This window comes from Mchenga conophoros, linkage group LG22 (genome assembly GCF_057382185.1).
Source record: "Mchenga conophoros isolate Kocher_MC1m ecotype Shallow Benthic linkage group LG22, M_conophoros_male_GT1.1, whole genome shotgun sequence".
NCBI classification, from domain to species: Eukaryota; Metazoa; Chordata; class Actinopteri; order Cichliformes; family Cichlidae; genus Mchenga; species Mchenga conophoros.
The window spans coordinates 11,649,335-11,674,068 of record NC_140546.1 but is presented as its reverse complement, the minus strand read 5'-3'; the positions used below and the strand labels follow the sequence as shown (position 1 = coordinate 11,674,068).

General features: G+C 41.4%; 1 protein-coding gene across 14 annotated transcripts in view; it reads left to right on the top strand.

Annotated features, from left to right (window-relative positions):
- Nucleotides 1–24,734, top strand: part of LOC146548891 (uncharacterized) — a 56,802-nt gene that overhangs the window by 10,177 nt on the left and 21,891 nt on the right. For 11 of the 14 annotated variants that reach the window (XM_085261565.1, XM_085261564.1, XM_085261572.1 and 8 more), the window contains exons 2-5: nt 14,290–14,508; nt 19,663–19,731; nt 19,948–19,968; nt 22,581–22,744. In XM_085261565.1, coding sequence (XP_085117691.1) covers nt 14,290–14,508; nt 19,663–19,731; nt 19,948–19,968; nt 22,581–22,744 — 473 coding nt within the window. The remainder of the gene's footprint in view (nt 1–14,289; nt 14,509–19,662; nt 19,732–19,947; nt 19,969–22,580; nt 22,745–24,734) is intronic. The other 3 variants (XM_085261573.1, XM_085261571.1, XM_085261563.1) reach the window with 1 other exon arrangement.

The following is a 24,734-nucleotide window of genomic DNA, read 5'->3' as shown; positions in this document are numbered from 1 at the left end:
TCTGAAAGAATGCAAAAGCATTGACATATATTTTTCCTACAATAGCCCGACGGGCAGGGAAGAGAAAGATTTTGGTAGCTCGACTGAAAAAATCGCTAGCTCCGGGACGTCGGGCTAGCGATATTGCAAGCCCTGTATCTGATTGAGGAATCACTCATCTTTGGAAAAGAGAGTTTATTACAGAGAAATGGCTCTTTCCAAAATAAAAGCTATACTATCCGCTTCTTCTGGGCTATATTCTCAGCAGCATAAGGAGAATCATGTGCTAACAGCTGTCTAAATGACTCGGCTAAAGTTAGTAGCATGCTTGTTGTTTTTGTCTTTGCACTAGGATGATGTCGGCGTAAATGTGCAGTCATATTCGTTGTGTTCCCACTAGTGCTTTCAGGTTAATCTCGTTGAAATGACCTTAACGCCACAACACGGCAAATCTCCGTTAACGAGCTACCGCCGATCACTCCGTGCATGGGGCTAGACGGCCAACACGTTAACGAGCTAACTGCGCTAACACACTAGTTCACACCAATGTAATTGAGCATTGCATGGCACATTCAACATACTGTTTTACTTTAGTCCATGACTCGCTTACCTTCAGGGTCATACGTCACATGAAAACCAAAATAATTCCAAACGCCAGGTCTGAATGAGAGTGGGGGAGGTCCATGTTAAAAGGAGAGCTTAACTTCTGTCTCGCTAGCTTGCCCTGCGCTCTTCCTTCTGACTATGCTGTCTGTGTTGAGCGCTCAGTGGATCTGCGCTGGACAGTGCAGCCTAGGCGGAGTAGTCGAACGCAGATTCACTGAGCGCTCAACACAGACAGCATCGTCAGAAGGAAAATTGATAAAATAAATTACAAATGTTGTATTGTTCGATACATATGCGTACCGAACCGAAAGCACTGTATCGAACGGTTCAATATCGATACGAATATCGTTGCACCCCTAATATATATATATATATATATATATATATATATATATATATATATATATATATATATATGTATGTGTGTGTGTATATATACATATATATATGACAGGAAATATGGAAACCTGTACTGTACTTTTTTTGCCTCTTGTCTTATTCCTGTCAAGACTTTTTGAACATGGACACTGTCGTAACACTACGACCGCCCCATGCTGCTCCTGCAGTCATTATTATTGCCTAATCTATATTTTTTACTGTCATTATTATTAAATTTTTGCCTTTTCATTAGCCCAAAAGCAGCCGTCACACTGCTGTTTGACCTTTCATGTCTTGAGTTTCTACATCATCACATGAAAAGTAAAAGAAGCATAGTTCAGCCACTTCAGTACACCATTGCCAAGTCTCAGTTTGACTAAGACAGAGTCTCTTTATTCATTTTCCTTCTGATTCTCTCCCCTGCTGTGTGGCTTAAAACGCTAAAGAAAAACATCTTGTGGTTGTTTACATCGTGAGCATTGCTCATCTTTGCGATGTCGTGGAAGTGATGTAATGATGAGGTCATTGCTGAGGAAGTGAAACTCCCTGACTAGAGCCTCAGGCATATCCTCTGACCGTCTCAAAGAAGAAAAAAAAAGCTTCTCTCAGCATTAAAGGATTCAAATGTTCCTCTCCGACTTTATCCTTTTTCACTGTCTAACCTTTGACCTTCTTTTTACTTTGAACCTTGTGATGGTGAATAAAAATGCAGGGGAAAACTGAGTAATGGATGATTCATGTATGATTTATTCTTGGCTCTGTTTGAGGCTTTGTGACTGGGTAACGGACTTGTTGTGGTTAAAAGCATCTGGAGTTCGCACTGGTTTGCAGAGGACTGACATCCTGTTGCCTGCTCTCTTTAGCTCTCACACCAAAACATGTAATGGCTCTGTGGTTCTTAGTTTATACTTTTATTAGACAATTTTGCTTTGTTTTTTTCATGCACTGACTGGCAGGTAGGGTCCCAGACACTTACACTTGCTGTTAAAGTCTCTTGCGTCCCAATCAATTGCATTTTTTGTTTCTTTTGACCTACCCAGCAAACATTTCTGTGCTGTCTGGCGTCAGAGATCTAAGTTGACTGTCTGCTGGAAGCACTCAATCAATGCTTTCTGAATTTTTACCAAGAGAAGACTTGTGTTAAAAACAGTTTGCGCTTTTATTGAATAGAGGAAAATGAAACAAAACATTTGCGATTTAGAGATGGGCGAGAATGCCAAGACAAAAAAAAGCATAAACTAAGAGGCACTTGAACTCTAGTGTTGAAGCATCGTTTATATTGACATAAATAAAAAGATCCAGTAATGGTCGCAGAGCGGTGGTTGTGTTTCAGTCTGCTTTTGTTTCTATTGTGTTATTTCTTTCATGTGTTCAGTGTAGAAAAACAGATAAAGTAAAAACTGACACAATCATTTAAATTCTTTCTTGAAAAAATGTGAACAACTTGTCTTGGTTTGTAAGAGGTCCTCTGTCTGTCTGTCTGTCTGCATGTTCTGTTTTACCATCATACTGAGACAAGTTTTGCTAAGCTAACTTTCTAGATATTCGATGTCAGGGGTCAGGGAAAAAATCGCTACGTGATAGGATTGTGTGGTGATATCGTGTCGATACAGAGACACCAAATGCTGATATTTTGTTCAATAAATTAAAATACTCTAGTAGTACTACGATCCTTAGGGGTTATCTCATGCACCACCATCCAGAGATAATGTTAGCTGAACACTGGACACACAGAAATGTGAACAGATGTGCGATTTTTGGCATTTTGGCACAGATAACTGCTGTATTATCAGAAACAGATTGCATGTAATTGCTAACTGGACCCCATTCAGCTGCTGACTGACTCCGTCCCCGTCAACATTTGGCAGGTTTTAGTAACAAATTCATTTTGCAGTAAAGAAATAACTGAGATACATTTCTTCTATCTGTAAAAAAACGATATTGACAATTTGGCAGTTTAACTTTGGGGACATAATTTGGCGATCTTATAAATGACATGAAAAGGCGATAAATCAGAATATACATTACGGCAATACTCTTGCAAAAATCTTAAAAATTGCAATAATATCATGATGTGGGGTATCTGGTGATATTGAATATATTCTGCATAACTAGTATGAAAACAGGTTTAACTTTTTGTAAATATGTTTGTGAAAAAGCAAAATAATGGATTTCAGTTTGGGTGAATTACTGTTTTAATAGGTTAAAGAAGGTTAAACCATTCAAAGAATAGCGTCACCTTTACCAAACCCCAAAACACAAGAGCTCCTTGTGTTTGTAATTGCAGTCTGTAATTGAAGCCTTGCTTTAAGTTAGAGGTTTCTCCTCTTTGATCAGGGGAGGGGGGGAAGTGGCGTTTATCCACGTGTGACAGTGATTCATAGCGCTGCATTTTGTTGTCGCTTGTTGCTGCAACTTTGAACTGATTACAAGCACAGCTGTCGGTCCTCTGACCTCTCACGGCGTCGACGGGATAACCTGACGGGTTCAAAGGTTCGTGCAGTATTTGTTTGTGAGGCCTCAAGTTTTCCTGTGCTGTCAGAGCCAGTGGTACTGCTTTTTTTGTGCCACGAATATTTGATTTTAGGTCCAGTGACCTTTCACCTCACTTGGTCGTGTTGTCGGTTGTCATGAGATGAATCTAGGGAAGTGAATTTTTTAGTTTAGTGCAGTCGTTGAGAAGAAGCTCTCCTAATGCTCAGAGTGGTGATATGTTTGGAATGTGTTTCCTCTGCTTTCCCTGGGGGCACAGACCCTTGTTTTTCAAGAGTATTTCCGTTTTTTCCTTCCACAAAGGAAGAAGAGGTGGAGGCATCCGTCAAGGACTCGTGTTCTCTGTTTTTGGGTGAAATATTGAAAATTCCTAGAGTCAGTCAGTCTTGTCATGGAGGTAAATGCAGTGCGATATTATCATTGTTTCTTTGAATACACAGGGAATATTTAATCGAATCCCTCGTGGGCTTTGCAGATAATTTTATCCAGGTCCCTGCGAGCCCTCGGCACACGCAGGCCATGGAGACACATGCAGAAGACGCGCATCTGCTGTTTGGATACATGCAACGCAAATGTGAATGCCAGAGATTCCTGAGATCGGGCTGACCCAGATCTGACATGTCCCACTCATCACTAAGACACAAACACACACGCATATGTGTGTGTTCACATACTGGCTCTTTAGTTCACGTAACTAACAACAGAGTTGACCTGCTTCACACAACGCAGGGCTTTAACTTTTAAAAGAAATTTCAAATGCTTTATGTACAGTAAATGATTCTGCTATTATATAATAAAGGTTTTGCCAGAATATACACATGCATCAATGAATAATGAAAATAGAACCTTAATTCCATCCATCCATTCGCTTCCGCTTATCCTTTTCAGGGTCGCGGGGGGCGCTGGAGCCTATCCCAGCTGTCATAGGGCGAGAGGCAGGGTACACCCTGGACAGGTCGCCAGTCTGTCAGCAGGGCTAACACACAAGGACAGACAACCATTCACACTCACATTCACTCGCACATTCACACCTAGTGGCAATTTGGATTATCCAATTAACCTATCCCCACAAGTCTTGCATGTCTTTGGACGGTGGGAGGAAGCCGGAGTACCCGGAGAGAACCCACGCAAACACGGGGAGAACATGCAAACTCCACACAGAAAGACCCCGGCCTGATGGTGGAATTGAACTCAGGACCTTCTTGCTGTGCGGCAACAGTGCTAACCACCGTGCCACCGTGCTGCCCTTAGAACCTTAATTATTACAGAAAACTCTATCTTTATACCACATCATGTGCTCTAGAATGAATTTTGGCTGTGCAAACTATTTTAATGTCTACCACATGTGTGGCTTTAGGTCATTAACTAACCTTATCGTTGGTCTTTGGCTGACTTGAGGCATCTGTATTTGCGCTGCAGTCGTGTTAAGCACAAAATTGGAAGCATTTGCTGTGTGAATGGTATTTACAAGTGAGAAACTGGTTATTACCAGGACTTTATTACCAACGCTTCAGAATGTGCAGCTGAACAGCAGCACCTAAAGCAAACAGGTTCACCCAACATCAATGCATCTGTCTGCAGTGCTTTGTTTTTGCTTGCCCAGTTTGCCAGCAGCCTCAGGTAAATAAGTAGGTGCTGCTCAGATTTTCAGCCAAATGCATTGTTTTGTTTCCCTGCTGGAGACAGGCAGTCCTGCAGTGTGAGCTAATGGCTTTCACCCGAAGACTTTTTTTTCCACCTTTTGGACATTTTTCCAGCTAGGGCTCTCCAGTGTGGGGATATTGAACACAGAATATGTTACACATCTTAAGCCCCTTTGGTTAATCTCAATTACCCAGTAAGTCTTAAAATGCACACAGAGACCATCTTTCTTGATTTGGCCATTTTATTGTTTGTCTTTGTTATGAAAAAAAAGGTAAAATCTCCAAAGTTTATTAAAGCAAGTGTCCATGCTATGTTGGTGATGGCAGACTGAATGCTAACAGACATTAAAAATCTCTTTATTTACCTGTTTAATGCCGCTTTTAATTTCTTGTACTGTAATTCGTTTTTGTGTACAGGCCACCTGGGACCCAATTTAAAGGACATTTCTAAAATAAAATAAACATGGTTACCAAAATTCCCAGTACTCTGTAGCCAGTTGGCACTGGGGGTCATTGGTGTATTTCATTGGGGTTTCCTTATTCTCCCCCCTGTACACACTTCTCTGCTGGTATAAGCAGGTGTCTATGGGGGACATTGCCAGAGATGCTGGCCGCCGCAGTATTACTGGTAAATTTCAGCTGAAATTAAATTCGGCTCCCTGTTTGTCAGGTTACCAGCACTCATTTCCGTCTTCCTTGTTTTATTCTGTTTATTCCGTTTGGGTTTTACCAGCCAGCATGTCCCACACACAAACAGTTTCCTGTTGTGTCTCTGCAGTAAATCTGACATGCCAGTCTGTGGTCACTGTGAGAGAAGCCAGCCCCTTTTATGGGCGACACTCTCAATATGGTGCTTATTGCTATTTATAAACCCAGAGTCTGTCACAGTGGCACAGAAACCTGAGACGGCGGCGGAGGAACGACGAGCCGAGGGGGTAGCGGCGGGTGAACATCATGTTGAATTTGTGTTTCTGTGTTAAATGGAGCTGGTCACATGATCGATGATCACGTGGTTTCTACCAGCCAGCATGGGCTGCACGGCAGCTGTTTCTTCAGGTGAGAGAGGCGGAAAGAGCATGGCTCGTGTGCCAGGAGAGCAAGATATCAATCCACAGCAATTTGATGCTATCCATGGACACCACCCAGCTCTCTGCTCTCTAAAAAATTAATTCTAAAGTGACATGAAAAGTGGGTAAATCTAACCTCAGTATGATGAACTGAAACCAACGATCCCTGCTGAGTGACAAGGATGTAAAGGTTTATATAACCACATGAAAACCCCAATGAACCTATCTGTGTAAAGCCCGGAAGTTTTATTTCTGAATTTCACCTGCAATCACTATTAAATGTAGCAAATGTTTAAAAACCTTAAAAATCCTACAAATTAGAAACATAAGTGTCCATATGCATGGATTTCATCTTTCTCTTATTTACATTTGAAGGATAATCATCCTGCACCAGGCGTGTTTCCTGGAATTTTTCAGTGAGGTGGCACATGGCGGGTCCAAACAAGTTGAAATTTCAATGTGGTATAAGAAGAAGAAGTCATTTTCATGTGCACAGACCCCCATAAACTAGCATTAGGACACATAGCTGTCCCACTGAAACATATAATTTAACTACAAGAGTTAGGGGAGCACCTCGGGCCGTAGTTTTAGCCACACTCCTGTCCAATACCCCATGGAAATAACCTTCACTAAAATCAGTGACCTAGAAGCTTCTACGGCAGTTTTTAGCCTTCTTTTCTCTTTTTCCATGTATGCCAAATGATCTTTTAGTGGTTACTGTTTGCGGTGTATCCATAGATGTTCAGGCAGCTATTGCAGTAAAATGTAATAATGAAGAAAACAATAAAATGTTATGATTTTTAGGCAACTTCTGAAACATTTAGAAGCATTTTCATTCTCAAACCTTTAAGCACACGTATGGTTGATGATGAGGATGAGGGATGAAGAGATCATTAGAAAGCATAAAGAAATATGATTTCCACCAATCTGCTACCATTGCTGACTACCTGACATTTACTGTATCTTTCCTTCACCCCGGTGTGGGCAGACAGCTCCATTTTATTTACCGTTTATCCAATTAAGGGTCATGGGAGGAGCTGGAGCCTGTCCCAGCTGTCACACGGTGGACACATTAGCTTGCATTTGATAAATGGTGATTCTGCAGAGCACAAAGCCTTTTCAGACACTTTGTTGAAGCTCAAATCATTTAATAATGACAAGTGAGTCATCTCTACTCTCTTTTGTCCACTGATTAAAGTCTTGTACAGATTTAGCTGGTGGCAGCTACACAAACCTTAACACTAATAAACATTGTCTAGTTTTGCAGGATTTATTACAAAAGAGGTATAAAAAAGTTCTAGAGTTAATTCTTCCCTGAGATTTCAGATGGTAGTCCCATCAGAAAGCAAAATCCAGCTCCTCTCCTTTCACTGCTGTCAGAGATATATAGAAACAGCCACACCCATGCTGCACTTAAAGTAATGAGTACTCTCAGTCAGATCTGCAGCAGAAGCCAGTCCTCTGCCATAGCTGCTCTTTGTTTTGCCATTTTTGCTGTGTAGCTTCTCGCCGTGGCACTCTGTGATAATCTACAGATGCAGTAAAATTTATTTAAGACTAGATTTTCCTCCAGAAAAAACTGGAAAATACTTTATCTGAGTTTTCCTGGAACTGTGTGTAAGAGCCCTAAAAGAAAGAGAAACAGGCATTTGATCATGAGATTAGAAAAAGTGACATGTAAGTGAAGCACTCAGCTGTTTTTAGTGCTGTCCTGCATGGCTGGATTTAGTTTAGATCCTTTATAGACTTTTTAGGTAACCAGGCAATGAAAAGGATTCATGGTTGGGGTAATCCCTTGGTAACCCTGCACCAGTAGCAGTACACAATACTTTAAATAAAGATATCAGACTAATCTACTATGTGTTCTGTGCTATTTGAGTAATGTGTCCGAATAACACACATTTAGTCAGCCCAAGTTTGCAAGTGGCCCCTGCAGACGCCTCCATGTTTCATGCGTCATATAATAATAATGGATTGGATTTATATAGCGCTTTTCAAGGCACCCAAAGCGCTTTACAATACCACTATTCATTCACTCTCACATTCACACACTGGTGGAGGCAGCTACAGTTGTAGCCACAGCTGCCCTGGGGCAGACTGACAGAAGCGAGGCTGCCATATCGCGCCATCGGCCCCTCTGGCCAACACCAGTAGGCAGTAGGGTAAAGTGTCTTGCTCAAGGACACAATGACCAGGACAGAGAGCCCGGGGATCGAACCGGCGACCTTCCGGTTACAGATACGCTTCCCAACCCCCTGAGCCACGGTTGCCCTATCTTTGTATCTCTGTGCTGTTTTTCACACATCCTTTCACATTGGCGCTCTCTTTTGCCTTTTTCTTTGAGTCAGCGCTTCTTCTTCAGTCAGGAGGTGTTCGTTGATTTTTATGGATTTATTGATGAAAAGCGATTTTGAATTAGCAGTTTTTCACGACCTACCTGCACGTCCAACTCACTTCTGCAGTTATAGGTCCACAGAGCATTGCTCCTTGTTAGTTTGCTTCATAGTAGAGATGGTGACTTCCTTTTTTTTTTTTCTTCCAAAAAAAAAAAAAAAAAAAAAAAAAAGAGATGGTGACTTCCTGTTGGCACACATGAATGAGCCTAAATAAAATAATCATTCAGCTTCCCTAGACTTTACAAGTTACTGGGACAGATGGAATAAATTCTGATCATAAAGAAAAGCTTATAACAGAAAGTAAACCATTCTCCTTTTTACAATCCTCTCCAATAACCACGTTAGGTCACACTGATACAGCAGTAGCTTACAAAGGTAACATCTAACTGTATTAAATAAGACTTAAGACTAGCAGTTGAAAAAATAGATTTACCAGGAATGTGTTTACTTGGAGTCATAGAGTGAGGAAGCAGTAGGGTTGTTTTACCTGAGACCTTTAAGTGTCTTAGGCCTCAGTCACACCGACCGGTTGTCAGTACTGAGTGTTTGAGTGGTTGCCGGAGGTAAAAGTCTTCTTGTGATTACTTTGGTGACTAAGAGATGTCTGTAGTTTACGTAGAAAATGCTGACTTCTGCAAAAACTTGCCATTTGCTTCCCTGAGTTCTGGCAAAACTTGAAAATCTGTGATGCAAAGCAGAAGAAGAGAACATTCACCTCAAGAGTAAAAGTTGTGTCTTACTGGGCTTGACGTAGAGCTGGGCGATATGAGATTTTTTTCATATCACGATATGTTTTTTTCATTTCAGGCGATAACGATATCTATCACGATATAAGCCAAATAACTATATTTGTAAGATTTAAATGTGCCGTTGCTCACAAGTAAAATGTGAAATAATCAGCAGCTTGTTTTTATTTCCCATAATAAGTTCAACAGGGTAGATGTACTTAAGGAACATGAGACTTTTTCAGATAAATAAAGGCAAATATTGCAAACTACACAAAAGGCAGCCGCTAAAGCGTTTAAGTTTCAAAATAGAACAAACGAAACAGACTAAATTGTCAATTCCACTTAGAAACAAAATATTAATTCTAAAAATAAATCTTAGTTTGTTTTACAGAAGATCAGACAAAACTGACTAACTTTTGTCAATATCAAATAAACTGAGAACTAAAAGGAAATTCTCAATCTCTCCTTGTTGTATAGCTTAGCTTTTCAAACAGTTTTAACAGTTACTTTAGTCTGACAAAAGCCGAATGACGAATCAGCGCTTCCAGTCAGAGACTGAGGCTACGTCCACACGTACACGGGTATTTTTGAAAACGGAGATTTTCCGTTTCCGTTTTAAAAAATAATCCCGTCCACACATAAAGGCAGAAATGAAGGAAAACGCTGCTATGAACATGCCAAAGCAGCAGGTGGCGCTAGATTCCTAACCGTGCATAAATGTTGGCCAATCAGAAGTCTAGAAGCCTCGGTGGGAAAAAGTAAACAAAGCTGGGGCATAGAAGCAGAACTGAGTCGTATGCGTGGACGGACAGTAACTGTGTGTATATGTAAGCATTTAAACACTGCAGAGAGTAGAATTAACAGTAACAGTATTGTAGAAATTCATTTCACCGAAACAATAATGTGGCGCACAGTGTGACGCATGCTCCAGTTTATTGTATTTCCAGACTTGCTTTCGGCACAATTTACAGTGCACGCTACTCTGTTTTTTGTCAGACTTGAAATAACCGAAATACCTTCACACTACGGAACTTCTTTGGCTCTTCCGTTCGACAATCTCTCCGGCATTGGAACCATCATCTGTTTTCTCTTCGGTCACGCTCGGTTGATTTTTCTAGTCGGCACACTCATTTCCTCCATTACGCGCTGGCTCCATTACCCGCTGGCTGCTTCCCAAACAAACACACGTGCGGCTTGGCACTTGTGCTGTACACAAGCCACGCGACATGACGCTGCGGCTGTGATTGGTTCGGCTCTGCGCTACTTAATTTGGATTGGGTGACCTTTTTTTTTTTTTTTTTTTTTAAGAGGACAAGAGCGGCGAGGTCTATCACGATAGCTTAATTTCTCTATCGAGTAAAAGTTATATCGCGATACATATCGTTATCGTTCTATCGCCCAGCTCTATCTTGACGTATATTCCAGTTGTAATATTTGCAGAAGCATCTACTGAAATGAGTCCCCAGCTGTCTGCAGAAACTGTGAATGACCCTAGACTTACAGTGCCGTTAATGCATACAGTTATATATGCAGTATCTTTTGAAGCTCCTAGCACCTGCAGTTTAGTGTTTTTCCCATCAATATTTTAAATTCCAGGAATCCTGGCTTCTTTTTTAGCTATATAAGGCTGTTAAACTCTTTCAGTTCAAGTCAGCCACACTTATAATCTCCTCGTGGAAGGAGGAGCACTGCAATCCTCTTTTTGCCAAATCCTAATCCTTTTTTTCAACATCGAGTAGTAGCATTGCTGCCCTGTTTCAACATGATCCTGCATCCTTTTTCTTACAGTTGCTTCCTTATCTAAACACACAGGGGGCTTAATTCACATCCCATTATTCCCCCATTAGTATTCTGTGCTGTACTGTGCATTAAGGCCTTTGTTGAATACTGTGGGGATAGCTGGAGACGAGCCCAGTGTTAATCTGTGATTTATGTGGTTCGGTGAGCGTTTGGACCGGCCTGATGAGAGCGTCATGCTCCATCTGCCCATTGTTGGCTGACTTGAGTGGAGAGCTGCCCTCAAGCCTCCAGCCTCTCATCTTCCTGCTTCACTCTGTCTCAGCTCCTGTCTCATTATTCCTCTTCTCCTCAAGTCCACCTCCATTGTGACAAAAACAGCCCACTGCACTGTTTCCCATTGTCCTCCAGCTCTCCTTTCTCTAGAAATCTTTCTTCTCAATCTCCACATGTCCTTGTAGAAGAGCACAAAATGTACCTTCTTCCTGCACCGCCATGCGTCACTGCCGCTCTGTGCACAGTGTCACCGATTCCTCCAGCGTGACACACAGGGAAGGAGGGACAAGCAGCTACTGAGCAGATCACAGCGACAGCATCAGCAAGCCGCCCAGTGTGGACAGTCAGAGCAGGGATTTCAACAGGATGATGGGTCAGTTATGATCTTCATGACCCGACTGAGAATATTAGTCATTTTTAGAAACAACATAAAACACTGTTTGGTTGGGTTGTAACTAGAAATATTTCTGTTTGTTTTGTTTAAATTATTGATTTTACGGAGGTGTCTATCCAGAGAGGGAGGAACGGGGAGTACAGCAGAGCCTGTAAAGCCAGTGAAAACAGCTGTATAATCACTGAGGCGTCTGACTTTGCAGACATTTAACAGGCTACACTACAAAGTGTGACGTGGAGTTTGAGAGATGTTGGTGTTGAACGGTCTGTGAGGATCTTGTGCTGCTTCTACATGGGATTGATGAGAAAACAACTAAACAAAATACCTCTCTCAGTCCATCACAGAGTCATCCGAAGGATACTTTAAATCCTTTTCATGTTATCTGCATTCCCAACGAGGTGACACTTTACATTGTCAGGTATGGATCTTGCAATTAAGATTGAAACCCAAAGATTTAGTGCTCTGCTATAAGAAGTCACTTGGTGACAGTGGGGAAGAAAAACTCCGTTCTTACAGGAAGAGATCGGCAGAACCAGGCGCAGGGAGGGGAAACCATGAGCTCGGACTGGTGAAGAGACAAAAGAAAAGCCTAGAGAGATGACGAACATCAAACAGGACAAAACTACAGAGGGAGAGGACAGAGCAGTTAATGGCTCACAAATGCATCAGAGCTCAATCTGGGACAAAGATAAAAAGATTTTTTATATTTCAAAATTCTTCAAAACATGTTTGTTTGTTTTTTTTCATTTTTCTTAATTTGACATAACAAATTTAAAAAAAGAAAGAAAAACTACTAATTCTGATACTAGCAGCAGAAATAGCAAATGGGCTGGTTATTATACCGCTTTTCTGCTCTGCTCGATATACAACATATACAACATGCCTTATTTACACATTCACACACATTCATACAAACAGTTTTTCTATGTCTAAGTGCTTTCAGTCTTACAGTCACACTCTGATGAAGAGCAACTCAGGTTTCAGTGTGTTGTAGAATGATGCAGCCAGGGATCAAACCTTCCTATTAGTAGAGAGACAAGGATGTTATGGTCTGCGGTGGTTGGCTGGAATTTCCATAAGGCTCCTGAACCTACCTGGGATCCGCCCCTGGGCAGGGCCACCTCCTCCAGCTCCTACACACCTGGAGCCAATGGCAGTCAATCAAGCCAGGGGGATTTAAGCCACATGTTGCTGCGCATTCACCGCCAGTTCGTCATCAACCTATTTGCTGGATTCATCTTGGCTCACGCGCTACCTCCGGACTCAGGATACAAAAGCAATCGTTTTAAAAACCACTCTGTGCCTCAACTGCCTGCCCTCCTGCAATCACACTCCATCTGAAGAACCCGGATCTCAGGTCAGCCTTGCCACGCCACTCAGCTCCCTGGATTCTCGTCACTCCCCTCTCAACACTCTGTGTCCCCTACTGCAATGTGACCGTTGCCTGCTCAGCTCCACTCTGCATCTCAGGCCCCGTTCCCTCGCCCTAGCCACGTTTCCCAGGCCACGCCACGTCAGACTCTACGTCTTATTGTTTTTTGTCGTTGCTATGTTTCTAGCGCTTAAGCCTAGAAACGTAGCCTAATAAAATATTGTTAAACTATCTGCTCTCTCTCCTCTGGGTTTCTCTGGGTTTCTGCGCTCAGTTCAGTTCAGTACAGACCACTCGGTCCCGTGACAAAGGATGTGTTTCCACCTGGTTTCCTAGGTTTCCAGTCTAAATGCAAGTAACATTTAATTTCAGTGAAACAAAACCCAGAGCAGCTGTGGTTCGGGGGTAGAGCGGATCATCTGAAGGTCGGTGGTCTGCATGGTGAAGTATCCTTGCAAGAGATACTGCTACGTAAATCCAAGGACTTTTACTGCTTACTGTTGTGAAAAGCAGGGAAATAAAATGCACCTAAATTATCGCACAAACTCTTTGAACAGTAACATGTTTCTGTGTAAGCCCTGAAAGTGTATAGTTAGAAGTATTAGAGTCTCAGATGAAGTCGAGAAACTTGCCGAGCCCCAAACCGGAGTGAGATCATCGTTTTCTGTGGCTCCGTGGGGATGTTCAGCCTGATTTAGTATTAATTACTCCCGTGATTATAACTGTGCAAACATTTTCTTTATTTTAGGGAAGCAAGTTGAAGCAGACTTACACAACCATCTCTAATGTTTTCCTCTCTGTCTTAGCCTCCAAGCCTCATTATTAATGTGTGTGGTGGTGTCTTTAAAAGCTTTAATCTCCACGCTGTGGCTCACCTGCTGCTCCTGTGTTTATTAGTGTTGACAGGAGACTTTTTACCTCTTTTGCACTGAAGCCATCGGGGACTAAATGCAGGATTTTTTCTAATGAAGCTGAAGTGTTGCATTAATGAAGCTGTCGAGGGCTTCACGGGTTCTCAGGAGCTAGATGGAAAGCTTTTACTGGAAGTCTCACCTCGGAGATTGCACAGTAATGATGACTGACATGACAGCAGGATATCACGTATTTGACAAAAAGCAGCAGTGACAGCATGAGGAGAATCATGTGCAGAGGTTTTTGGGATAATTACACGCTAATAAGCATCACAACTTTATGTTGTTTTTCTCCTTTGTGTGTTGCAGCTCTGCCCCTGCAGACAGACTCCCAGTCCATCCAGAATGGGGACAAATCTTTGGGGAAAGACCTCCTGACTCCAGAGGACTCAGCCGTCTCAGACCTTTCTCCCAAAACAGACTCCAGCTCCAAAACAGAGACCCCCGTTAAGACAGATGCCTCCTCCAAGACAGACGCTCGGCCATCCACGCCTGGCTCAAGCAGCAGCAGCCCTCAGCCCAAGAAAGGTAGACTGAGCTGTCTGGAGCCTTGTTTGTGGCAGCGAGGACAGAGAGTCAGTCTCAGTTTAGCAACTGAGGGGACTTTTATGTCTCTACACTGAAGATGTAAATGGAAAGGTCAAAGAGAGACGGGAATGATGTACAGCAAGGTGGCGGTTTTGTGGACTGTGTACAGAAAAATTTATTTTATACAAGACGACCTTCTAGTGTTACAGGCCCTGGTTTTAGTGGTTTTGGAGTATTTGAGTTCTTCTTAAGATTTTTGTAGGGGTTTGATTATATCTAGATTGAGGTTTTGTTTCTTCTTTTGATTTCATTTTCATCCTGGTAAGCTTGGCTACTATTACTCGTGCTATTTGACTATTTGAGCTGCAGTCTTTAGGAAGTATTTAGCAAGTTTTGCCTCTTTTTATTTTAATCTCTTCATTATTATAACAGTGAGTCTGATTTCTTGTATTACTGGTTTTTTTTTAAAGTTTTACTTACTTTTGGGTTTTCTGCTAATGAGTTTGTTTTGTGACCTGTGTTTTGGGTCATGTTTTCTTTATTATTTTAGTATCTCGAGTTTAGTTTATGGTTCCTGTCTAGTTTGCATAGTTTTGAAAACCTGTTATGATGGTTTATTGTTCTAGTGCTTGTGTTCTTGGTCTTTATTTAGCCAAAGACAAAGACGACAAGAGATGATAGCGACTTATGAGCCTGTTGTGAGCGGGTCCAGTGGTTTCCAATGAGTGCTTTTTAGCCTAAAACCAATGATGTACAGATGATGTCTTTAAGTTACTTCAGAGTGTTATGAGCCCTCACAACTAACAAATATAGAAGAGCAGGCTGTAATTCTCCCTTCACAGTACATGGATAACACTTAAACTGTGAATTATCTTTAAAAAGAAGAGAGGAAGTGGTAAAAGCATATCTGTGGGGGTGATGGGATCACCACTGCTGACTACCCACTTCCTTCAAAGGAGTCAACTGAGGTGAAACACCAAAAACCACAGAAACAATTGTTTTTGGTGTGTAAACAGCTAAACAATAGTTCTAGACAGAGTCCAACAAACAAGGTAACAAAAGCCTTTTTGTATTTGTTCCAAAGTTGGATCAGACTGAAAGTTTTTCTCTTGATTAACTGTGACTTCATAAATGATGAGAGGTGGTTAAGGAAAATTTTAAGGAAAAATTGTCACTGCAAATGGCTGCAGAGTTTGTCCTTCAGCTTCCTTAAAGTCAGAGTCTCCTGAGCTCCTGCCTCTGTGGACGTATCGTTGCTTGTTTGTTTTAGACATAAAGGGGAATTCCAGTGATTTTACACATCAAAGGCGGTTTTCGGGTCTTCTGAGAGCGCTGCTGCTCATGTGAAAAAAAGTTGTTTAAAGCGTTTTGTGTCTCCTGAGGGAGCTGCATGAAGTCTGCCTCTGAAGCTGGTGTTGTACAGGCACAAAGAAGGGAGACCTCTGTAGTCTGCTGCATTAGCTGCTTGTGGCATAAATCAAAGGCTGCCAGGTCTGTAAAGCTGTTGTCCCACGTGCACTTTGGCTCTTAATTTTTCAAGAACTTACCTGAAAGATGGTGAGAACAGAAATGTCCAATGGACTGAGATCGCACGTTATCTGGTCTTTAATCTGCTCTAACCAGATCCCTCACTCACAGTTAATCTATATGTCAGAATATTACAAAGTAAGAAGTGTTGACTTCTGTTTACTGCAAAACCACGCAGTATTTGAAGTACCGCAACCACCATTGAAGCAGACAGCTTCCTGCTAATTTGAGTTGTGAAAAATATATTTGCCTTTTCAAGAAATTGTGTGCATGTGCACACAATTGTGTGCTAAGGGGCAATCAAAAATAGCCCAGTACTTAGAGGCGATATCAAAAGAGCAACAGAGGACATTTCAGAGTGTTTATGTGTTCATGTAGAGTCAGTTTTGTAGGACTTGGATGTAAATAAATTCTTTCATTTTAAATATATGAGACATATATTATTGGAGATGCATGAATATCTACAATTTAGACTTTAAAATGAAAGTCTCATGCAGTCTGTCCATGCAGTGGACCTGCCAACCCTGCCTGACACATCTGACCCTGTTCATGTCGCATGGTGAGTAATGTACGACGAGATAATGTGTCTCGCTTTGCAGCCCACTGAGAGTCAGATGGTTTTGCGCCTTCTGTTTTTCACATGAAGATCGTTGCTGGAGTATTTTTAGCCCATCCCACACACGTTGAACAGTTAATGCGAGAACTATTGTGCTTCTTTACAAAGTACAACCAAGATCTGGGATTAACGCTCTTTTCTCCAGCCCTTTCCGTGTTTCCTTCTGTCTCGGTATAAAAAATAAGCTGTACCACTCCAGCTGCATATAAACAGTCACAGTAATACTCTGCTTCTGATTGCTGGTGAATTCAGGAGAATCCACAGTCTGTGGGAGAAACTCAGCTCACAGGCTTTCAGGACACAGCATCAAGCAAATAGGACATTATGACCATTTAGTACAGTTTATACTCGCTATGAAGCCTCTGCAGATCCACCTTTACCCCTCAAAGCACACTTGCACATGCTCCTTACACAGTTTCAAGGTGAATGTCATTGATCTGTGGAAAAACAGGCTGCATTTGGGGTGCTTATTATTACAGTCGAACCCCAATTTCAGGCAGTGCCATTTAAGTGCGAGGTCAGAACTGCTTTAATATAGTGTTAAAATGACAAATAAAAATGAGTTAGAGCTTCAGCATTAGCAGAACTGAACCCTTTTCTTCGCCTGCTGTGAGGCTTTTATTAGTTGTTAAAACAGGAGTCAGCATTTTCTCTCTGCGTCGGCTGTGGGGTTCATTTGTTTTCTGATCGAGACCGGCTCTTCGTGTTCATCATTCACTGCAGAGAGTGGACTATTCATGCTATCCGTTTTTCTCATGTGTGGACATTCACATGCTTTCTATTGTAATGGAAGTTTCACTCTGTTAGTGAGCCATTCCCACAGGACAGCTGGTCGTGGATGAAAGCCGAGTTGTTATTTGTTGTGGGGATGTGGAGTACAGTATGGGGTGGAGGTGGCGATGCATTAAGTGACGTCTCGGCGATACGAGACCTGCAGGCTCACTCTGGAGATTCGCTCTTCTCTGTTCTTATTACGCCTGCATACAGCTATGTAGGATGCTCTCTGCAAGGTAGTGTTGGGGGGGGGGGGGGGGTTGCCATGGAGATGGGCTGAAGTGGTGCTAGGTCCTCTGTGATTGGTTTAGAAGACGTAGCATACATATTGCATAGCACAGAGAAGAACCACAAAAGGAGACGGGATCGGCGAGCACCCCAGGAGTCCCGTTTTTTTTCCAGCAGCTCTTCAGTCACGGCCTCTCGGAGTCAGAGAGAGCTACGCAAATCCTCACGTTACACCAAAGTGTATCAAGATTCAGGCTAATTACTGCTTCAGATGAGCGTGTCTGAACAGCAAATCACACACGGGAGTTTAAATGTTGACCTTGAAACTGAATCACCTCCTTTTTAGATGTTAAATATTCCCAACATTGTTCAGAATTCATTCTAAAAATCATTATACAGCACAAGATTGAGAGAAACTGCTCTTAAATCTGGTGTTACTGCAGGGGATAGTCATGGATCACTTGGCATACTGCAGCAGGTTGAAGACGCTGTATCTGGGGCAGTTATTGTTTTTGGGCTCTGTACAGAAACCTTATCTCATCTATTTCACTGACCCTCAGTAGATCTGTGTCCGGGATATTCTGGGCATATTCTTTTATAGAGATGCTATAAAAAGAGGAGCTGCGGCAGTCAAAGCATCCTGAGCTTAAATCTGTTCTGAAACAGCAAACTTGGAGGGAAATGCGTAACTTTTAGGGAAAAATAAGATTTTTAAAACCTAATTTCTGTCAGATTTGACTGGTTCAGCAGTTCAACAGGAGTGATTATGTCTGAGTGATCAATGAAATTAAAGTTAAATGAGATAATGCTTCATAAAAGCTTCCTAAATGCTTTTCAAGATGAGTGATGAGACTTGTTTTGGTTTGACTTTCTATTTTTCTGGTTACAATGCTTTCTAGAATAAATTTCAGATTTTCATAGATTTTCATAGTGGAGAAGTATGACACAACAACAATCAAGCTCTTTCCTTCTTTGACAGTAAGGCCTGAATTATGCTTCAGCTTTAAATCTATATTGTAACTAAGGGCAACACTGTAACCTTCCACTTAACCTGACCTGCACCTCCTGAGAAATGTAACCACATGTCAGGTCTGCACGACTTTAATAGCGTGGAAGGTTGTGGTGTAAGGTCAAGAGGGGTTTCCAGTTCTGTCATAAGTTTGGACAGAAAGTCTAAATTAAGCTTTACCGTAGGTTGTTCTCTGCTCTCCACACCAGAGGATTGTTGATTCACTCTCAGTATCAGCTCCTATCATTTGAAACTGGGCCACTGCTTGATTAATTGATCAATTGATTGGTTAATTTTTCTACATGTCTTGGGTGTACTGCGTGAACAGGAGTAGCCTGAGCACAAAATCCTGAGGGACTCCAGTGCTGAACATCGAGTGGAGGAAGCGTGACATCCAAACTATTTCTTTATCTTATAAATCTGTAACATAGTAAGAGAAAGCGCATTAAAATAAGTAAATACATGTTTCTTTTGGTGTTGTTTTAAAAATAAGTTGCGTTTTTTATATCACAATCATCATTACGACTCTCAGGATGGCTTTTTAGAAAACAGGTTTCTCATATACTCAAATAAAGTCCATGAGTTGCAAGAATTGTGCCATTTAGTGTGGGTCTGCTTGGGGTTAATAACTCATGACTTTCTTCACACAGTAGGCCAAATGCTGTTTTCTGGGATTCAGATTTTAGCCATTTCAAAGCTGAGACTCCGTAGCAGTAATCAGCTTTTTTCACTATAGCTCTGCCTCTGAAGCTGATGTATATATAGTACTGTAGTATTATACGCACAAAATCATAGTAATACTACAATTTTTAGTATGGAAACCAGAAATGTTTTCCTGCTCTCTTAAGACTTGAGTCTACTTCTCACATACCAGAAAATGATCAATAACTCTGCAATCTTTTAGCTTATTGTTTATAAGTTTAGTGAAGATGAGATGATAAATACAACTTGATGTGAAAATATGCATGTGTTTGTGAAGTAATTCTTTTCTCCCTTACAGACTCAGTGAGCTCGGAGCAAAGACAGAAGCTTGCAAAGGAGCGGAGGGAGGAAAGAGCCAGATACATCGGTAAGAAATGAGAAAGCGGATATAAAACACGATGGACTCAGCTGTCAGCTCCAGAAACCACTGCTACTGGATGCATGAAGCAGGGATTTCTTGTAACCAACTTAATGTGTCGACATCTTTTATCTTTTGTATCCCTCTTTGTGAATCTGTCACTCTGCTCTGAAGTGACTGACGGTTATTGACGTCTCTTATTGTTTCTTCCTGCATGGCGCTCAGAACAGCAAACTCAGCTGCAAGGTAAGGGGCTTCACTAAAAGCTTTCGCAGCAGTCATGCCATGTGGGAGTAATCAGCATCATTATGTGGATCCTTTTTCCTTTCTGCCGTGCCCGTTCTTCTCCCCCCCATCACCGATCGCTTTGGTTATCTGTCGCCACTCGGTGGAAACTTTTGAACTCCGTGATCGGTCTGCAGCCTCATTTTTGGTTTAAATGTATCTGCTCCTATCATGTTTGAATCTATTTTGGCTTTTGTGTTTTGCATTCCCACCCAGCGTGCATGCTCCACACCTATAATTTGAGTTTTACTTTGTGGCTGCAGAATGAAACTTCTCCTTATAAAAACACAGAGGCTGGTCCAAACACATGAGAAGCTGAGGACGTCTCCGAAGCGCAGGCGGCCAATCGGACCAGAGCTTAGTGGGCGTTTCCCAGCAGAGACGTCCCATAGAGCCCAAGGCAGTCGGCGTAAAAAATGAGCAGTCATTACCATAAACTGAGACCAGGCCTCGCAGACAGATTAGATTTAATTACTGCTTCCATTAGTATCAGTTATGTGGTCATGCTGCAGCAGTTAAAGTTAAACGTCGCTGCCTTTTTATCGAGAATATCCCAGGTTCAGATACTCGGAGCTAAGTTTCGTTTTCAGCCGTCTGCCCCTGCGCGTAATTATGTGGCAGTGTTAAGCCTTTCTTCAGTGTAGAGCCTGCAGTTTGTTGCACACAGTATGCAGGTGATGCCTTATATATGACAGCTTGTTATGTAACTGCAACTGTGCTCTAGATATTTCGTGCAGAGATGAGCATGTGAAAGCAAGTTCCGAAGCGTTAACCTGACACGTATTTTTCAGTCCTGCTATGGATAATTAGATTTTTTCAGGAATGGGATTTAAGGAGGAGTGAAGACGTCTTTCTCGCTGTTGATGAAGTGCAGACGTGTGCGTGTCGTTGGCTCATTAGCGAAGATGAGCCGCAGAAAACCGAACTAAATATAAAACACGTATTTGTGTCAGACCATTGCTGCATCCTTGCATAGCTTAGTGCAGTTTTCCTGTTGCTGGTTAACTCATAAACAAAGACATTTCATGCCGTTCCTTCAGCTGGATCCAGCCTGTAACCCTCCCGCATCTTCACCCATACTTACCCGTCCATCTCTTTTTCATTCTTTTCATATAAAGTATGATATGGAAGCTGATTGAAGACGAGTAAATGCTGCGTAAGATGAAGGCTCTTAAATTGAGAAACGATTGATTGCAGTCTGATCGTTACCCGGAGAAATGAGCCACAGCAGTGTGTGTGTGCACAGAAAAACTGGCATATGCTGGAGGGTGCTGTAAAAGACAGCAGGGAACTTCAGCTTATTTACTGTTATCAGGATTAAAGTGTAATGAACACAGTGTCTTCCGTCTGTTTTACCCGTTTTGTTTGGGTGCTGCTGTTAGAGGCCTTTAAAGATCTTTAGCTGATTATATGCTATTACAAATAAAGAACTGACTTTCAATAACAGGCATAAATTACATTTTCTTTTCCAAAATAACATTTGAAATAATATATTAATGATACGCTGGCGTCTAATGCTTATGCTTTAGCCAGGCATGAGGCACAGCTCCAGGGATTTTGGTCCAGACTGAAATATTATGACAACAGATGGATGGATTGCCATGATATTATCTCCCAGAGAATACCTTTTATAATTGTGGTGATTCCCCTCTTCTCCCTCTTGCACCAAACGCAGACAAATCTTTCAGGTTACTGGTAAAACATCTCCACAGAGTTTGTATACCGAAATCTGTGGCTCCCGAAGGATGAGCTATTCCTCAGGATGAACTTTAATAACTTTATCAAGCTTTTTATCTGGCACCCTCACAGCTTCAGACGCCTGTAGAATTAATCAGTCTTAGCTCTATTTCATGTTAAGCACAAAGCAGTAAAAATTAGCATTCTAACCCACCAAATAACAAACATACGATAATCAATGGTAAAATGCATTATCCATAAATGTTCTGAAAGAGTTAAAATCACTGTAAACCCACAAAGCACCTTTTTAAAGTGGACTTCTTATGCTTTTCCTTATTTTCTGTCATATAAAGTTATACTGATGGAGTGTTGGATGCTCATATTAATCATGGCCGAAGATTCAAATAATGAGGTCAGCATATGTAGAAGGAGCCCAAAGCTCAAGCTTAAGACAGTTTTTCTAGTCTTGGCTGTGTTTGATGTCAGTGAGAGCACTTTTTCTTTAGCCCCACCCACATACTGTCCAAAACGTCAGCTTATGAGGGGCAGCCAATCAGAAGAAAGCTGGCTTAAAACTCGAGGAGCTAGCGCAGTTTGTTTCAGACAGATTATGAACAGAGGGTTTGAACCAAGACTCAAAAAATTATACAGTTTGACTATTTTTAAACTGTAATTAATGCAGAACTACTTGAGTCCAAGAGTAAAAAAGATTAAGCCATAAAAGGTCATAGTAGCTCCCCTTTAAGGTGCCAAATAAGGAAAAGGGAGTCATTTGTTTATATAGCAGTAATTCACAGCATTGCAAAAGCAGCTAACACGTGAGACCTAAATAAACTGTTTCAAACTGATATTGTTTTTTGTAAACAATTCTCTTTCTTTCTGTGGTGACCCTGCAGCTGCAAAGAAGGCTCAGTGGCTGCAGAAGGAGGAGAAGGCCCGGCGTCTGAGGGAGAATCAGCTGGAGGAGCGCAGGAGGAAGCTGGAAGAGCAGCGGCTGAAGGCGGAGAAACGTCGAGCGCTGCTGGAGGAGAAACAGAGACAGAAGCTAGAAAAGAACAAGGTGAAAAAGTCAAGCTTCCCATTTATCTGTTTGGTTCTTAAAGTTGACATCTGAATCGTCCAAAACTAGACTCTGTAACAAACACTGCATATTTGAACCCTTTCATGTTATTTTATAGGTTGATTTTGATGATTATCACTCAGCTGTTGGAAGAAGCAACCAATACTCAAAAATAATATTTATGTCCAGTCACAGAATACATTTCTGCTCTGCTTAAATTGAGCGCTAAGTAGGGTAAGGGAGTGTTTATGTAACTAAAACACTCTGCTGTACACAGTTTTTAGTATTCGGTGATTTCCCCTGGGACTTCAGATTGATAAATTTTACTATCTGACTGTGGAAAAACTGCTTGGTTGGATAACAGCATCATACAGCAGTAACTAGTCGTGTTGCCATCACAGAGAGGATGCCAAGCATTCAGCAAACAAGCTGCACATAAGTGTTGGGTGGACAAATTAATTGCTGACATCATAAAAATATTCCCATTATGTAACTAATGAGCTTCAGGGCCTTTTTGCACTCGATCCAGTTAGGTTTGGCTTCACATTGCAATTATGCAAGTGCACTAAGGAACCCTACGTGACATCTAAGCCTCCTGTCTTCCTTGCATATGTTGGCTGCATCTCATTATACTTTTGTGACCTCATTTACCATGCTTTTGCATGCTGTCATTTTGAATAGATTAAAATAAATGAAGAGATTCACTTTTTACAGGTTTACACACTGCTGCTGTGATTTAGCCTCTTTCATTCTACCTGAAAATCCCTGTTAGGGGATCCTACTACACTCATTTAAAGCTCCTTATTACTTTCAGAGTGGCTTTGTGTGACTCAAAATTCAAAATGATCCTTATTTACTTTACACTGGCCCTAGTTGTAACTCCCAATTACATTCACTGTCTAAAACAAGCAGTTTAAGCTATATTTCCCCTGCCTTTAAACCAGGTTTATTTTGATTGGCTGCTGCTGCCAAATGGAAGGTTTTAACATCAGGTGGGTGGGGCTTCTGGGCTCACACTCAAAGTGCAAGAGATTATCATATTAAAGATATCTACTCTAACTGACGTCACATCGGGCCAAGAGTAGAAAGAAACAGTGATTAGCTCGTAGTTTTAACCTTTGGGCATGTTTTAAAAGACTGTGCAGCATTAGTATAGTATACAGACAAGTGACCAATAGCCACGTGACATTAACTTGTCCACTCTTTTGGACATGTGACAATCATGGTGACAATATAGGAGGATCAAGTGAATAAGACCCCAGCCTCACAGACATACAGACCAGTCAGTAACCCCATTGTACCCGCCTGCTGCTAGTGGAAAATTGTTGGCAAAAAACATTGTGATTAGCTTGGTTGTTAGCATTTTGCTGCAATCATAGCTTGAATTGAACTCATGGACTTGCTGAACTGAAAAGTGTGATACAAACTGGAAATGGAGACCGTTTGCCTTCAAAGTAAAAGTTTAAAACATGTTGGCCACAGGGGTGAGGCACAGCTTTTACTTTGAAGGAGAACCTTATCCACTTCCAGTTTCCTTTGCACTTTTCTCAAGTTGTACTTATGCTGGGCTAGTAATTACCTATTAATTCTTACCAGCACCTGTCAGACTCTATAACACAGTTAAACATCCTTTTGGTTATCGAACACATCAGCTTGTTTGTTCACTGCACATTTTATACATGTCTCCGTACAATATTTCTATACATATTTCTGTACATTGTTACCTGTATATACGAACTTAGGTTGCTTATGTATATAGGACCACCTTGTGTCTTCCTTTTATATTTTATATTCCCCTTGCTATAAGAGCTGTGTAAAACCCAAATTTCTCATCTGTGGCATAATAAAGGTCTATTCTATTCTATTCTATTCTATTCTATTCTATTCTATTCTATTCTATTCTAATAATTAAGCTGTTAAGCTGTCATTTCCGGTGCATATTTACTATAAAGATGTCATAGTTTAACACTGACTGTGTGTTTCTTCATGT